Source organism: Peromyscus californicus, unplaced genomic scaffold, assembly GCF_007827085.1.
Source record: "Peromyscus californicus insignis strain IS unplaced genomic scaffold, ASM782708v3 Scaffold_12__1_contigs__length_115047231, whole genome shotgun sequence".
Lineage (NCBI taxonomy): Eukaryota > Metazoa > Chordata > Mammalia > Rodentia > Cricetidae > Peromyscus > Peromyscus californicus.
Genome location: NW_026294413.1, coordinates 57,499,566 through 57,516,997, shown reverse-complemented (window position 1 = coordinate 57,516,997; position 17,432 = coordinate 57,499,566). Strand labels below are relative to the sequence as shown.

The 17,432-nt window shown below is 45.4% G+C and overlaps 2 protein-coding genes across 4 annotated transcripts in view; one reads left to right on the top strand and one right to left on the bottom strand.

Moving 5' to 3' along the window:
* Window positions 1-17,432, bottom strand: part of Ephx2 (epoxide hydrolase 2) — a 44,629-nt gene that overhangs the window by 26,229 nt on the left and 968 nt on the right. Inside the window, exons 1-6 of one of the 3 annotated variants that reach the window (XM_052732895.1) lie at window positions 15,991-16,115; window positions 15,745-15,864; window positions 10,074-10,158; window positions 5,017-5,176; window positions 1,750-1,940; window positions 965-1,087 (exon numbers count right to left, since the gene is read on the bottom strand). In XM_052732895.1, coding sequence (XP_052588855.1) covers window positions 965-1,087; window positions 1,750-1,940; window positions 5,017-5,176; window positions 10,074-10,158; window positions 15,745-15,845 — 660 coding nt within the window. In that variant the 5' untranslated portion in view covers window positions 15,846-15,864; window positions 15,991-16,115. Of the gene's footprint in view, window positions 1-964; window positions 1,088-1,749; window positions 1,941-5,016; window positions 5,177-10,073; window positions 10,159-15,744; window positions 15,955-15,990; window positions 16,116-17,432 lie in introns of those variants that run through there. The other 2 variants (XM_052732894.1, XM_052732896.1) reach the window with 2 other exon arrangements.
* The window catches only part of Chrna2 (cholinergic receptor nicotinic alpha 2 subunit), a 32,279-nt gene continuing 30,777 nt past the window's right edge, over window positions 15,931-17,432 (top strand). Inside the window, exon 1 of the mRNA XM_052732900.1 lies at window positions 15,931-16,026. The gene's annotated coding sequence lies outside the window, so the exon portion shown is untranslated. The remainder of the gene's footprint in view (window positions 16,027-17,432) is intronic.

The window sequence follows — 17,432 nt, the reverse complement described above, 5'->3', positions numbered from 1 at the left end:
AAGAGGCTTCCCCTGACCTGTCTTTGGATAACATCTGTGGGGCGTTTACCCACCAACCCCACAGTTCCCTAGAGTTTTCTTGAGTGTGAGCAGCAGGAAATATTAGATAGAAGGATTTATTGCGGAGAATCTTGCGGAGGTAAACAGATAGAAGATAAAGGATAGCCTCGAGAGGGTCTGGAACCTATTCCAACGGGCCCCGACTGTCTCTGCCCCAGAGTATTTATAGAGCCGCCAAGGGGTGGAGCAAAAGACCTCCCCCCAGCACAGCCAAGTGCAGACCATCTCAGACACCTGCACTCAGGCCCGTGGTCCTAATCATCCTCTATGTGGACCTGCTGGGTAAAGCCACGAGGAACCCGAGAACGGGCTCCCACAAACATCTGGGTAAGGAGGAAAGTTTCAGAATACTTCCTTCTTTACCTTACTGCTGTTGGTTCCCAAAGCATCAGTAGCGGAGGATGAGCTACTGAGCACATGTGCTGGTAAATCTCCTAATGCCTGAGCCGCGACTGCGCAGGCTGGCCATCCTTCGCTGCTGTACTTGCCATCTCTAGTGCAGGTGGCGCCACCTAAGAAAGCCGTCCTTCCTGACTCTGTTTTCTGTCACACACATGTACCACCGAGCCCAGACTCCATGTGAATGCTAGAGATCACAGTCAGTCCTCATACTTGCATGACAGACACTTTGCCAACTGAGCCACCGTCCAGCCTTTACGTGCCTTTCTCTTGTCTTAGTTTCCTGACTTACCAAAGGATGGTTTAAACTCTTGCTCACTGGCTTCATAGAAAGAAATGGATGGATGCTGCTCAGGGGCGTAGACTGCCTGAACCACAGGCGATGGACTCCCTCTGCCCCAGAATCACTCACAGAGCAGCCAGTGAGCACCTTGGCCTCCTCACTGCCTTCTCCTACACCACAGAGGGATGTCAGGAAGCCAGACCTCACCCAGATCTGAGTTACCTGTGTCCCTGTGACCTTCTCCAATTCTCTCAGAGCAGTGTCTGTGTCACGGACCAGGATGGTGAACATCCCCATGTCACGGGCTGGCTTCAGATTACTCCCAAAGTCATCTAGAAAAACAATCTGGACCCAAACAGTATGAGTGTCAGCCAGAGGAAGCATCTTGTGTGAGGAGAACATTAGAAGGAAACACCTGAGAACAGGACCAGGGGAAGCTCTATGGTGAGGAGATGAAGGACGTGGTCCTCAGGGATGGGGGACTAGGTTCTGTTCTGAGCATCTTGTGGTGAGGTGGGCCCAGCAGGAGGAAGGGACAGGACATGAAGGAGAGGGACCTTAGTCCAGTCAACCTTTAAGATGAGAGAAGGGGATCATAATACAGTGTTTCAGCATAGGGACTCTCAGGACACTTACTGAACGGAGACAGGGCTCAAGGGGGACATGATGCTTGGACAGGGAGGCTATGGCCAAAGAAGACCCACTCCTGATCACCCTTTGGTGGGGTGACTCTCACTAGCTTTGTGTTCTTGACAAAGTCTCCCAGGGCCTCTGTTTCATCAGTAAACTTGGTAGCTGCTCTAACATCTAATGACATCAACAGCCACACAACGGGCTACATCAGTGGAACATTCTAGACTGAGCTGTGGTCAAAAACATCTCTCTTGACACAAGAGGAATGGCCCTAGGACCACGCTGCCCGGCCTCAAGTGCACCCCAGTCTGTAAACTCAGTCAGTCCCCTGTTGCAAGATCTCTGTGACACCCTGAAAGGGAGTGTCTACTTACCTCATTGGGTTTGGCCTTCAGGGTGTCCAGTACAAACTTGTAGATCTGAGGCTCAGGCTTGATCATCCCGACCTGACAGGACTCTATCAGGAAGTCGAAGTGCTGGCTCAGGTCACACATCATCTGCGCCAAGCTGCCTCTCTTGTCGCTGTCATCCAGCCAGTTGTTGGTGATGATGCATGTTGTGAATCCTGAGCAGGGGTTTGCCAGGGAGAGGACCAGCTACAGAGAGCCATATTCTGGATGCCTCCAGAGGCCCCTGAGAATGGGGAAGTCCCTGCCGTGGCTCCTGCTCACTAACTTTAGTCTCTACATACAGAGATTTCATTAGAGAGGTTGAGAAAGAGTCATCCTTACCATGAGCACAGTCCTGAGAGCAAGCAAAGCATGGGGCCTTCTGAAGACCGCTCTCTACTCCTTACCACTTAACATCAGCATTTTGACACTATCGGTTCATTTTAAATTCCATCAGCTCATGTGGTCCTCTCCACTTCTGTGGCAGGCAGGGAAGATCTTCCTATCTTACACTGACAGATGGACATGGCACACACTGCTCAGAACCCACAGTGGAGTTCAGCGCTCCTCCACAGTCCATACTAAAACTCTATACTGAAAACTGTTTAAAAACTGTGAGGGTCTCTGCAACCACCAGGGTGGGCAGAGTAACATGAGGCAAGAAGGAAATTCAGTTTAACATGACTCAATAACCTGTGCTGGTTCAAACTTCTAGAGTCTGATACCCGGCAGTTTATTGTAGTCATATTTAAGCACACTTTTGGAAAAAATTTCCTGATGATAATTAACTCAATGTGTGTACAACAAAACTTAAGACACATTTACATTGAAACTCTTTACAAAGGACATATGGCCTCTTCCTTAAAGATGAGTTCTGTTGACTCAGAAGCAATGCTTAAGAGAGGGGGTCAAGGGAGAATGAGATAAACATAACAGTCTGGGGGATTCAAGTGTGGCCTGGCCCTACAGACAGCACAGGTCTCCAGACTATTAACTATATCCATTCCCAGGCAGAAAACAGGTACACATCTTCCTGTGAGGAGACAACCTTGTGTGTTTAACATTCCTGGTTCCCCTAATGCTTATCCGTGAGCACCAAGACCTTGTGCCCTCTATTAAAAACAAAACAAAACAAACAAACAAACCCTAAACACCTGCCATGACCATCAAGAACTGAAATCCCATTTCAAGACTAGAGAAACAAAGACAGAGATGACATTCTCTCCTGGCTCTATCTACATGGCCAGCCACGGCAAGGAACAGGAGAGAATGGAAATGAGACAGATGAGGTTATAGTGAGTGAAGAGCTATGGATGTGGGATGGCTAAGGCTTGAATGTGTTTCCTAAGAGCTTGTGCGGTAAACTTAATTTCTACTATCATAGTGTTAGTGGGCAGAGGTCTAGCAAAATGACTGGGCCATGAGAGCTCTGCCTTCATGAAGGAAATCAGTGCTTATTGTAAAATAATGGGAGCTGCAGGCCCAATATCTTGTCTTTCCGGCATCCACACTCTATTCTGCCTTCCCCTTTTCCAATATGATGAAATAAAGCATGAAGACCCTCACAGACAAAGTCCTCTTGATCTTGTGCTCCTTTATAAACTCTCTAGTCCCAGGCCTTTTGTTAGAGCAGCATAGATGGACTAACTTAGATGTCTTGACCACAGTGACGTATGTCTGATGCAGATGGTTTCATCGATGCCCATGAAGAAGAGGCAGGCACTAAAATAAAATGCCCTCCAATGGATGGATGTGACTGTGTATCTTAGACCACATGACATCATCTCAACTCACACCAGCTCATAGCATCACTCTGACACCTGAAGACTGGAAAAATCAGAGTTGCTTAAAAGCCTTGTTTTAAAATCTGTGGCAGCTGGTTGTGGAGCCCCCATGGGACTGGACTAGGCCCTCTGGATACGGGAGACAGTTGTTTAGCTTGAACTGTTTGGGGAACACCCGGGCGGGGGGATCGGGATCCATCCCTGGTGCATGGACAGGCTTTTGGGAGCCCGGTGCCTGCAGTGTGGCACCTTGTGCAGCCTTGGTGCTGTGGTGAGGGGCTTGGACCTGCCTCGGCTCCGTGTGCTGGGCTCTGCTGACTCCCCATGGGAGACCTTGATTTGGAGGATGTGGGATGTGGGGTGGCTTGGGAGGGAGGGCTGGGGGGTGGGAGGAGGGAGGAGGTGGGATCTGTGGGTGGTATATAGGGTGAGTAGAAAATTTCTTAATAAAAAAAATGCAAAAAAAAATACAAACTGCCCAATGCTTAAGGTTGGTTGCTGATTAAAGGTGATGATTAACTCCTTGTACCCATTCCTGCCCTCAATCTCCTGATACAAGAAACTAGTGATAGACAAGTATACATCCTAAAGATCTAAAGTACAGCTGACTGACTGTCTTTTATGCACAAAAGTTTAGGTTTGTGATTCCTCTAGGGTTCCTTGTAAGATTAACTTTCTAGATAAACAGTAGAATGAGTGATTCTTTCTTGGTAGTCTGGTATAGGCCCTGTCAGCAAGGGAGTTGTCTATGAAAAGATGCTTTCTGTCTGCTCATGCTCTACTGATCTGCAATAAGTTACTTAGACACAAATGTATATGGGATATTGGGATGACTTTGTTTTTAATCACGTAAGGGAGATGAAAAACATTTTACCTGTACTCTGAAGGAATTTAGCAAAATCACTGTATGGGATAGAGATTAGAATGTTGTTGGCCCACCAGATTTTATGAATGTGTGAGTGAAATAAACCTTTTTCTTCCAAAAAAAATGGGTAGTCCATTAAAATTTTATAAAACACTGATCACAAATTATATCCAAAATGCCATTCAGTCAGTCAGTTTCAATGTTTAATCCCAATTATTTGCAATGGTCTTTTAGATAAAGAATATTAGAACATATGTAGAAACATTAGCCACAGATGAAAAGATATAAGAAAAAAAATAAAATCTGTGACAGAAGTTTGGTCATTTGAATAATTACTGATAGTAATTAGCACCAATAAAAGGACAGAATTTTGTTCATAAAGCAGTTACTGATAATTGCTTTATTATATAAAATTATACCGTTTCCCCAGGGATCCTAACAGTACAGAGTTTTCTCATGTAGTAAAGCTGGTTCTGGGGGCTTGCTTTAAGAGTGTGTCAGATCTGTGACCTTGAGACATACTTAGTTGTATTCTGCCCTCAGTTTCCCAAGGGCTCTGGTGTATTAGGCCAAACATGGGGTGGGCAGCATAGAGACTCTTACCTTTCTTCTTGAGAGCAATAGCTGCCTGGAGCATGGGGCGGTTGATGCTTCTTGCTGCCATGGCTTGGCTGAATATTTGGCTTATGGAGAAATTCTCAGGCAGGCTGGTTCCAGAGGCTTTGGAGTGATTCCTGCAGCTTTCTTCCATGAGTGGTGCCCACTATAAAGCAAACAGATGTGGGAGGTAAGAGGGTGCGTGGTTGTAACCTGGGAGAAGGTGTAGCAGCACCACTAAGTTTGAACGTGTGTGTCTCATCCCTGGGAACGAGCTCCCTGGGAGAAAAGGATAAAGGTGAGCCACACTAGAGTAACAGATGCAGGCTTTCTTTGGGGCCACCAACCAGCTCTCAAATTATGACACAGAGACTTCTTTTTTTTTTTTTTAAAGATTTTATTATTCATGTATGTGAGTGCTTTATCTGCATGTACAACTTTATGCCAGAAGAAGGCATCAGGTCCCACTAGAGATGATTGTGAGCCATCATGTGGTTGCTGGGAGTTGAACTCAGGATCTCTGGAAGAGCGGGCAGTGCTCTTAACCGCTGAGCCATCTCTCCAGCCCCCAGAGACTTCTTATTAGTTATGAATGCTCAGCCTAGCTTAGGCTTGTTTCTGGCTAGCTCTTTTAAGTTAAATTAAACTATTTCTCTTTATCTACCTTTTGCCTTTGGGCTTTTTATCTTTCTTTTTTTTTTATGTCTTACTTTCCTTTTATCTCCAGTGACTGGCTGGCTGGCACCTGCCTGGTAAATCCCTTCCCCACAATTCTGAAGTCTGTGAAGGTCAAAGTCAAGACGCAGACAGGATGGTGTCTGTTTCGTCGATGGTGATGCTCACTCACTTTTCTCAAAGGAGAAGAACCTAACTAATCCTCTAGGTCCCTTTCCTAAAGACTCTAATCTCATTCCGAAGGGCTGTACTTCCATGACTTAGTTCCTTCCTGAAGGCTCCACAGCCTAAGGCCCTGGGTCAGAAGGTTAACATTTGAATTGGAGAAGGGTTACTGTTGTGGAATATTACATTAACTAGACAAAGGTGTGTTACATTTGTCTATGCTGCGGAGTATTACTTTAACTGTGTAAAGGTCTGTTACATTTGTTTATGCCGCACTTAATTATGTAAAGATGTGTTGCTGTTTCACCTTTCCTGTCTAAGGCACCTGATTGGTCTAATACAAAGCTGAATGGCCAATAGCTAGGCAGAAGAGGGATATATGGGGCTGACAGGCAGAGAGAATAAGTAGGAGGAGAAATTTAGGTTTGAGAGAGAGAGAGAGAGAGAGAGAGAGAGAGAGAGAGAGAAGAAGAAGGAGGAGGAGGAGGAGGAGGAGGAGGAGGAGGAGGAGGAGGAGGAGGAGGAGAGATTGAGGGAGAAAGAGAGGGACATACCCAGAGCCAGAAACCAGGCAGGTGCTAGCCAGCCAGTCACTGGAGAGAAAAGGAAAGTAAGACATAAAAAAAAAGAAAGATAAAAAGCCCAAAGGCAAAAGGTAGATAAAGAGAAATAGGTTAATTTAACTTAAAAGAGCTAGCCAGAAACAAGCCTAAGCTAGGCTGAGCATTCATAACTAATAAGAAGTCTCTGTGTCATAATTTGAGAGCTGGTTGGTGGCCCCAAAGAAAGCCTGCATCATGATCTTGATGCCCCTTGCTAATAGAATCCCTCTTTCCTTTCTTTGACTGGACTCCTGGAGCTCGGCCAGGTGCTTGGCTGTGAATCTCTGTGGGTCTCTGCATCAAGCTAGTAGGAACTCATGAACTTTAAACCAACAGCTGTGGAGCCTCCATGGGACTGGACCAGGCCCTCTGCATAAGCAAGACAGTTGTGTAGCTTGGTCTGCTTAAGGGGCCCCTGGCAGTAGGATCAGGATCTATGCCTGGTGCATGAGCTGGCTTTTTGGAGCCCATTAACTATGGTAGGACACCTTGTACAACCTTGATGAAGGGGGAGGGGCTTGGACCTGCCTCAACTGAATGTACCAGACTCTGCTGACTCCCCATGGGAGACTTTACCTTTCCAGAGGTAAGGATGCCCAACACTATGGAGCTGTCCAGTCTTGGACAGCTAAGTAAATATTTCCCTTCATAAGTTAATTGCCTCAGACATTTTATTCTAGCAACATAATATACATACACAGAGGGAAAACCATGTATCGACACAGTGAGAAATGACTGTGCGCAAAAAGAAACCTCAGAAGAAACCAATCCCTCTGAGACTGTAATCTAGAGCTTGCAGTTTCTGTTTAAGCTACTCAGTCTGTGGTGTTTTACTATTGTGGCTTACAATGGACTAAATCCCACTACAGATGACTATGTTGAAGCCCTAACCCTCAGTGTGTATTATCTGGAGGTGGGGGCTTTGGGAGATGGCTGAGTCACGAGAGTGGAGTCACCATGCATGGAACTAGAATCTTTATAAAAAGACGGGAGAGCATGCTTTTTCTCCTACAAGGATACAGGAGGAAGAGGACTGATTGGAATCCAGGAGGAGTACCCTCCCTAGACACCTTGGGTTCTCTAGCCTACAGAAGAGTCAGAAACCAATGCCTGATATTTGTGTCACCCAGTCTTCTGTAGTATCTTTACAATAGCAGCCCAAGCTAAGACAAAGCCCGAGCAAAGCTCACTGCAGAATGGATCATAGCATACATACCCCACTGTAACACTATTCATAAGACTCTCCAACTAAAAGTTACCCAGAAGTCCATCAGTCTCAACATACACAGAGCACGGTTCATTCATACAGTGGACCCCCAGGAGCCATAAGAATAAACTATTGCTAATGCCTGCAATAGCGTCTATGAACACCACATACACAGAGCCGAGCACAAGATGCCAAACAGCAAAGCTACCCTTGTACAAATGCTAACACAGGCAAGAATGATGGAGATTAAGGAAGAGGCAGCAGTTGCTTGTGGGAAGGTCATGTCCACAGGAACATGGAGAGAGGGTACCCTCATGTTCGCCATGTTTTTTGACCTGGTGCTCAGACATGAGTGTGTTCAGTTTGGAAATCTCGTCCAGATCTATACTGTGTGCACCCTTCTGTTTTTATCCTGCACAAAAATGGAGTGAAGAATCAAAGTTCACTTCTGTGTTGGCTAGTTTTTTGTCAACTTGAGACAAACCAGGTGGTCTGGGAAGAAGGAACCTCAGTAAGAAAATCCCTCCATCAGGCTGGCCTGTGGACACATCTGTGGGGCATATTTTGATTGATACGAGAGGGTCCTGCTCACTTCAGGCAGTGTCCCCTCTGGACAGGTGGTCCTAGGTCTACAGGAAGGTAGCTGTGTAAGCCTGGAGAACAGGTCCATAAGCAGCACTCCCTCATAGTCTCTGCTTTGGTTCCTACCTGTGCTTGAGTTTCTGCCCTGGACTTTCCTCAATGATGGACTGTTACCTGGAAGCCAAATAAACTCTTTCCTCCCCAAGTTGCTTTTGGTCATGGTGCTTATCCCAGTAATAGAAAGCAAAGCAGGACAGCTTGCAAAGGTAAGTTTTTAAAAGATGATTCACGCTTTAGGCATCTTTGTCCTGGTATAATTCACTTTTTCAGACTTCTAACCCAATGACTTTTTAGATTAGCAGAAACCGCTCAGGAGGTCTGACTCACATGCAGATCATACCGCTTACCAGAAATTCACTCTAAAATCCCCATGTCACTAGGGATACACAGCATCCCTCCTCATCCTGAACAGTGCTGCTGAAGGCGGTTTTTACTGTTAAAGCTTCAGAGAGAGTTGTTCCCCATGGCATTGACACAACTGCCCTTCACTGTTTGTGGTGGTGGTGGTGGTGGTGGTGGTGGTGGTGGTGGTGGTGGTGGTGGTGGTGGTGATGTGTGTGTGTGTGTGTGTGCGTGTATGATAAAGTGACTACAATGTTCTCAGCAATACCACATAAGGGTGAGCATTTTCTTTCTCTCTCTCTTTCTTTCTTTTTTGTTTTTATTAATTTGGTAGTCCTCACACATGGGTTTCATTATGGGGTTTTCATAATGCTCTGTGTGTTTTCTAAAATTCTATTTTTTTTAAAAAATTTCTTATTAGAGTACTGTATTTACAGCATTTCCACCCCCTCACTCCTCCAACTCCTCCTGCTTCTTCCATTCCCTCTAATTTAGCATAGCTTGTTTATATGTGTGTGTATCTGTATGTATGTTTAGGGCTGACCACCAGAGATTGGATAATCTATGAGGGGCCTCCTCTCAGGGAAAAAAACTGATTCTTTCTCTCTCGGTAGCTATTAATTGTGTATAGTTTTTCATCTGGGGGTGGGGTCTTGGAGATTTGCCTCATCCACATTGGTACATCAACGATGATAGCATTGCCATGGTCTTGTTCAGGCCGCTATGGTGAGACATCATGCCTGCAGCTTCCCTGTCATATATAGACAACACTATCTTGCGGCAGACACCCTGGTCCTCTGTCTCTTATGATCTTTCTTTTTAACAAGGTGGTCCCCAAATTCTCTGATAGGAGAATAAGTTTCTATGAAAATAGAGTTTTTCAAAAAGTAGATTTAAAAAAATCTGTGGGCTTATCACCAGATTCTTTATAGACACACTAATCGAGAATCCAAGTGGTATTACCTCTTGACTACCTTATTAGAAAGGAATTGAGAGTCTATTACCAGAATCAACTCTTTTGCTGAGCACTGACTGAGTGACACACTGCACTGAGCGTTCCCAGGCATCACAGCCACTCAGACACAGATGGTGTCATCACCCATCTTACTGATAACACAATGGAGCTTTTGAGAAGTTAAGTAACTTGCTGTGCTCTTGATATGTAAGTCATGTTTCTGCCCTGGACTTTCCTCAATGTCATGTTTACTGTCACAGTTCCTCGGGGCTTAAAATGTCCCTTAGGTTGACCCAGACAGACGACAACCCAGTCCTAAACACACCATCCAGTGTCTTGCTGCTTTGTAAATTATGGGGGGTGGAGGTGCATTGACTCAAGAAGACATGATCTTGTCCACAGCGAGTTGAAGGTCAGGGTGGAAAGGTAATAAAGCAGAGAACCTCCGCAAGGGGTCCACATAGTGTCTCCTCACCTGGGAAAATGTGATCTTCCCTTTCATGAGTTGCTCATTGGGTCCCTCCGGACATTCCTTTTGGAAAGCATTGGTCAGGAAGCCTCTGGAAGACATAAGGAACATCACCATCACCAGCTTTCTGATGGCTTCATCATATGTCCCATGGTAGGGACAGACAAACTGTTCTCCGAAAGGACAGGAATACATAAGCCAAGATCAAGTTTGTCCACATGAAGCTCACATTCTTCAAAAGGAACACTTTTTTTTCTGGTATTTATTATGCACGTAGTTTCCATTTTATCTTAATCTCTGATTTCTAAAATATTTCCCATGTTAAAGGACAGAAATATCTCTCCTTCAAAATCCCCACACTGAAGTTCTACCTTCCAGTACTTCACAATGGGGCTATATTTGGAGATGGGATCTCTAAAATGATAATGAAGTTAATGAGGTCCTAATTTAACACAACTGGTATTCTAATAAAAAGGGGCTATTTAGACACAGACACACACAGAGCACTGAACATGGTTGGACACACAGAGATGGTGCTAGCCTCAAATCAAGGAGAGATTTGTTGGAGGAAACCAAATGTCACAAATATAGTATGCTATTTGGATTAAGAATCTGTGGTTTCTGGTCAGCTGGGGCTGAAGAATCAGATGTGGTTAACAAGAGACCAGAATCACTGAGGTTAAGTCTTCTGGAAGGTACTTCATCAGGGTCAGCACTCAGAAGCTTTGGTCGGGGGCAGGGAAGGGCAAGGCTGCATCTCAAACTGGCAGTCAAGCTTGGCAATGCATAAGAGTCTCCCTTTGATGCCATGAAAGCTGCAAGATTAAAGGGGTCACAGAAAACAACTGAGCCTCAGTACTGTGTGGCAGGGTCAGCAGAGAGATCAGCCTCCGTTGTAGCGGAGACACCAACATAATAGAATACCAGGACCATGGTACATCTACCTAGGACAGTGATAGGTGTGGAATGGAGCTGCCTGAGTCTATGAGACAAACTGTGCTGCAGCTGGTGGCACTGGGAAAGTAGAGCATTTAAGCCTTTTGGAGCCCAGAAGATCATGAATGAGTCCCAGATGTCAGGCACTAAGCTATTTACACTGCTGGAGTTTGTGTTTTCTTTGATCTGATTGTAACTGTACTCTGGTTCTTCTCTCTAGGAATAAGAAAATGTGTAACTTGTTCTTAACTTTACAGGAGCTCACAGTTAAGAAGCTTTTGATTTTTAAAGAGATCTTGACTTTTAAGTGTTGAAAAATTTTAAAGACCTTTGCTGTGGAATAATCCTACACTCTGTGAAAATGTGTTGCTCTCATTGTTAATAAAAAGCCGATTGGCCTGTAGTTAGGCAGGAAATATAGGTGGGACAACAAACTAAGGATGCTGGGATAAAGAAGGGTGGAGTAAGAGGAGTTGTCAGGAGCCACAGAGGGAGCTGGACATGCTGGAGGATAAGTAAAGCCATGAGTCATGTGGCAGAATGTAGATTAACAGAAATGGGTTAATTTAAGCTGTAAGAGCTAGTTAGTAATAAGCCTGAGCTATCAGCCAAGCATTTATAATTAATATTAAGCCTCTGTGTGTTTATTTGGGAACAGCTGGCAGGACAGACACTTCCACTTATAGACTATAGGACTTTTAAAAGTCAGACTACATTTTCTACTGTAATATAAACATGGAGATCTTGGGTACAAGCAATGAAATGGGTATTACTTAAAGTGACATGCTTATGTATCAACATTGACATGGGGTAGACTGTTTTGTCATAATTATTTTTTGTCAAATTGGCACAAATCTAGACACATTTGGGTAGAGAACATTTCAGTTGAGGAATTGTCTCCATCAGACTGACTTGCAGTCATGTCTGTGGAACATTTTCTTGATGACTGATTGATGTGTGAGAGTACAGCCTACTGTGGGCAGAGCCATCCCTGGGTTGTATAATAACAGTAGCTGAGAAAGCCAAGAATAGCAAGCCAGTAAGCAGCATTCCTCCATTGTTTCTGCTCCAGTTCCTGCCTCCAGGTTCCTGCTTTGAGTCCTGCCCTGGCTCCCCTAGTTGATGAGCTGTAACCTATCAGTCAAACAAACTCTTTCCTCCCCAGGTTGCTTGTTGCCATGGTGTTTATCACAGCAAAAGAAAAGCAACTGGAAGATCAACTTTGCTGAAACTTGATCTTGGCCTTCTACCCTCCGGGAATACTCTCCTGCTAAACCAGCCAGCCTGTGCTGTTGGTAGCCCTGGTTATTGGACAGGCCTTGCCTGTTATCAGCTGCAACTACCAAGCCCCTTGCAACTATTTACCATCCCCATCTATGAGAACAATTATCTTCTACTTGGGAATTTTGTTTCTGACTATAGTGGAATATTTTTTTTTTAACAGACTAACCCTCTTTCAGGTAAAATCATCAACTCAGCGCATCTATAAAAGACATGAACCTGAGATTTGTGGCCTTGCCCAGCTTTCTCATATTAGTAATGGTTCTATTACATTTTTGCCTTCAGTATTTTCTGAACTATCTTATTAAAGTACAATTGACATCAGATTCACATGTTTTCAGTGTGTCCGTCCATAATTCACAGTAAAATCAGAACAACGCAAATGCCACCACAGTACACAACAGAACACTGCCATCTCCTCAGTGGGAGTCCACAGACCCTTTAGCAGCTGCCCAGGTTTTAAGAATTGGGGTGCAGTTAGATGCCAGAAGCTTTTATTAGACACCTAATGTGTGCAAGACTGTGTGCTACAACTTGTAATGTAAAAGATGGGGAAACAACCGTCCCATCCTTAGGAGACTCACATTGACAAGTAAGCAGATAGTTGTAGTATAAGAGTGAGATGGGAAACTAAGGAGATTACTTGTTTCTGCCTGGAAAATGGGGATTGACTACAGAACACATAGGAATAGCCAGCAAGAGGACATTGTTACATTTATACAGCAAGAGCAAGCAGGGACTATTTTGAAGGAGAAGCAATTTGACATAACAAGAGTATTCTTGCCGTTGGAAAACATGGATCTAATTTTTATTACATTTACTTATGAGTATGTGTGTACACATGCACACACACATGCCACAGTGCACATGAATGGGTCTGAGGGCAACCCTAGGGAGTCAGTTCTCTCCCTCCACCATATGGGTCCTGGAGATGGAATTCAGGTGGCTGTGTTTGGTAGCAAGCACCTCTGCCAGCTTAGCCCTCTTGTCGGCCCCTGAGAACGGTATTTTAAGAATGCTTCATAAAGGCAGTAAATAATGAAAGGGTCGTGACAGGAAACAAAACTGGCGAAGCCAGAGGGGCTGGAGAGCACCAGTTGCTCTTCCAGAGGACCTGGGTTAGATTCTCAACACCCACATGATAGCTCAGAACCATCTGGAACTCCATTTCTAAAGGATCTGACACCCTCTTCTGGCCTCCATGGGCACCAGGCATCCACATGGTACAGAGATAGACACACTGACAAAACACCCCCACACATACAACAAAAACAAAACACAAACAAATAATAAGAGACACAGGAAAATTTCCAAGAGCTTTGTACTTCTCACGGCACTGCTTCAGCCTGAGCTTTGGTCTCTTGTGCGGGCGGAGTTGTTCTAGCAGCCGGCAAGCATGCTGAAAACACCCAGTGCGTGGAAGACGCTTTCCCGTCACTTTCTGAAACCTACATGATTAGCTCACACATCTGATGGGTGAACAGACTCAGAGCCTATCCTCTGACCTTCTGTGTTCAGCTAGTGTGCCATAGTCTACACGATGGCACCTGGAAACAAACCTAACCCTGGTCACAAAGGAACTGGGTGAGGCTACCATCAGATGAGCATACTCTGGAGACATGGAGAACTTCTATAAACAATGAATGGCATTTATCAAGAACACGGCTGCCCGTCCACTCTACATATAAGCTAATTTAATCTTCACCCAAAATTCCTAGTGAAAGGCAATGTCTTACTTTACAGGACAGATGACTAAAAAGACAGGTGAAGCATGCACACACCTGTGCACCTACACACCAAACATTCATCCCTACCCTCACATAAAAATGGAGTGGACACACACACACACACACACACACACACACACACACACACACACACAGGAACTTCTTGAAACAAGCTCATCATTCCTTCCTCGTGACTCCTATCGGGCAAGCTCAGCTGGGAGGTAGGCAGCTTTCCATTTTCAAATACAGTTCTCCGTCAACTTCGACTTAGCTGCAGTGTGGCCACTTGATGGTGGACTTTGTAGTCACTGTCCTACTTTTCTTTCTCGGCTCATTGATGTATTTTATTGATTTACCCTGCACAGATACTTTTCTAGAGCAGCAGCCGAGGAAGAACAAAGCCACAATGAGGTAGAGAGGGAGGAACCTGGGTGCAGGAACACTGCTCTCAGAGCCACTGAGACTACTGTGTGATCGAGCAAGGCCATCTCCCCGCCACGTCCCAGTCTCTCCATCTAAGACGGTGCCTGGTTCTAGATTAGTGGTTCTCAGCCTTTCTAGGGCTGCAATCCTTTAATACAGTTCTTCACGCGGTCGTGACCCCCAACCATAAAATTATTTTCTTTGCGACTTCATACCTGTAATTTTGCTACTGAGCGGTGTCTCAGGTTCTAAGACCATCGGAAATACTGTGTTTTCCAATGGTCACGACCCACAGGTTGAGAACTGCCATTCTAGATGTTAAGCCTCCTTTGAGTTGGCTTGCCTGATTTATATAGAATAAAGGTTAAGCCCTGTTGGCCTTTGCGGTCATAAGAATACTAGAATCTTCAGATGAGGCAGATATCCTGATCACAAGCTGCCACTACGCATCTGCCTCTCAGTTGTAATTTGGAATTACCCCTTCCTGTTTTTCCTGAGTCCTTCCAGACTGGCCTTTCATCCTTTTTAATTTTTTAAAATAAATACACTTTCCTCCTTTCTGATTAGAAAACGTTTGTAAATGGGAAGGGGAAAATAGAGGGGAAATCATTCATGAGCTCACATACAATTAGTAACGCCTGGATCTTTAAAATACTTATTTTATTACTTTTTATATTATGTGCGTTTTTATGTGCATCTGTGCGTACAGGTGCCCTCGGAGGCCGGAAGGGGCGTCAGATCCCCTGGAGTTGCCTGACATCTGAGAATCAAATGTAGGTTCCTCTGCAAGAACACATGCTTAACTGCAGCCTACTCTCCAGCCCTATGTCTGAATATTTTGATATATTTTTTTCCAGACATTTTTCTACAGGCCCCTGCTTCCTCCCTCCCCCATCTGAAGTCGAGCCACTACTTTCTGGTATCAGCGACTACCTCCCAGGTCCTCATTTCCTCGGGCTGTGGGCCATTTCTCTAAATTGCTGTTACGCTAGCTCTCCTGTGATGCCGGCCTTTGGACAGAACTTTCTTCAAAGGCCCAGTTCAATAGAATTAACTCGGTAGCAAATAGCTTAGTATCGCCTCCTTTTGCAAAGGGCAACTTTGAAGCTTTTAGCAAGGTTTAATTACTTAGCATTTAGAAGGGCAACGGATCTCGTGCCCACTGGCATTTTAGTACCAGGCAATGATTTTTGATCTTGCCCAGGCTCACCTGGAAAGCAATTTGAAACCTGGGCTGGACGTGTGGGCAGGGCACCCGGAGGCTGGGGACTGCCCGCCTGTGACACAGACCCGGCGGCGGGTCCCCTTACCTGGGCAGCGCCAGGGCCTCCTCGGTGCGGCCGAGGGCGCCGGCGATAGAGGGAAGGGCCAGCACTCCGTCAAGGTCGAATGCTGCCACACGCAGCGCCATGGCGGCCGGGGCTGCAGAGCTAAGCAAGCACACAGAGACGAGGAGCTGGAGGGCTGCGGCCTGGACTGGAGAGGGTGGCTGGGGACAGGCTCAGCACCGCCCCCACCACGCCACGCCCACTACCGACCGAGCCCCGCCCACTCACCCCGCCTAGCCTGTAGAGTCCAGCAGGACGTTACACGTAAGTGTCAAGCCTGGTCTTAGCCTAGCCCAAGCCCTAGCTAGGATCTGCCTGTGTGTGTAAGCCTCCCAGCTAAACGGTGAAGCGCCACTGCCCCCCAGCCCCGCCCCAATCTCAGACTTTGACCTTTCTTAGGCAGGCTTGGTATGGGGAGAGAGGGTTGATCTTGATAAGAGAGAGAGAGAGGGAAGGAGAGGGAACATTGCAAACATTCTCTCCTCCAGTATTTGGTCCCGATTGGCACATCCTTTTCTGAATGCTGTACACATCTTTGCAAATCCCTTCCATTTGCCTGCTTCTCCAAGCAGTGTTTCTAGAATACATACAGCCCTCCAGTCACAGTGTGCCAAGCCAGAATACCTTCTCTCTCGAGGCTTAGAAGAAATAAATCCAGTCTGTTCCCCTTTGTACACTGTATTTTAAGTAACACTGCTTAAAAATGAGCTGGGCTTCTTGGAGGTTTCTGGAAACTTCCTGCCCCTTGGCCCAGTACTCTCCCTAGTTAAGAGGGAAAACAGAAACCTCACCCATTAATGAGTTCAATTAACCAATCCACCGTTTAGTCCAAGGCTGTTGTGAAACACTGTCTACCTTACTGCAGTGAGAAATTAACATCTTCCTTTGCTCTGGAGGCTGCCAGTTACATTGTGGAACTTGGCTTACTGTGGGTTGATTGTCGTGATTCCTTTGGGAGCTTCTTCCTCTTGCCTCAGATCTTGTCTGGACAGTTTGTATTTTCTGAGATTCATACTTAAGAAGCAGAAAGTGGCTGAAAATGTGGGATGTTGCCCTGAGAATAGAAAAGGCCTTTTGGGAGCACTTGCAGAAGGAATATTGGAGAAAGATTTGAGATGAACCTGGGCTTGAAGGCAGAAAAAGAAGAGAATATGAACTGGTATTGTCTTGCATGCCTGTAATCCCAGCATTCTGGACACAGGGTTCAATATTAGCCTCAGCTACATACCAAGTTCAAGACCGACTAGGGTTATAGGAGATCCTGACTCACAAGATAAAGAAACAAGCAGGAAACACATATACAGACTGAGACAGACACAGACAGAGATTCAGAGAGACAAACAGACACAGAGACATATAGAGAGACAGACACACACAAAAGAGAGATATAAAGAGAGAGACACACACACACGAGAGAGAGAGAGAGAGAGAGAGAGAGAGAGAGAGAGAGAGAGAGAGAGAGAGGGAGGGAGGGAGAGGACACACACACACACAAAGACAGTGACGGCTATTCTTAGCTGTCAGTTTGACTACATCTAAATAAAACCCAGTGCCTGGGTATACCTGTGAGGAATTTTTTCTTAATTAAATCATTTGAAGTGGGAAGACTTTTAATCTGGATATTTTGAGGTGGGAAGATAAACCTTTAACCCAGATCTTTCGAGGTGGGA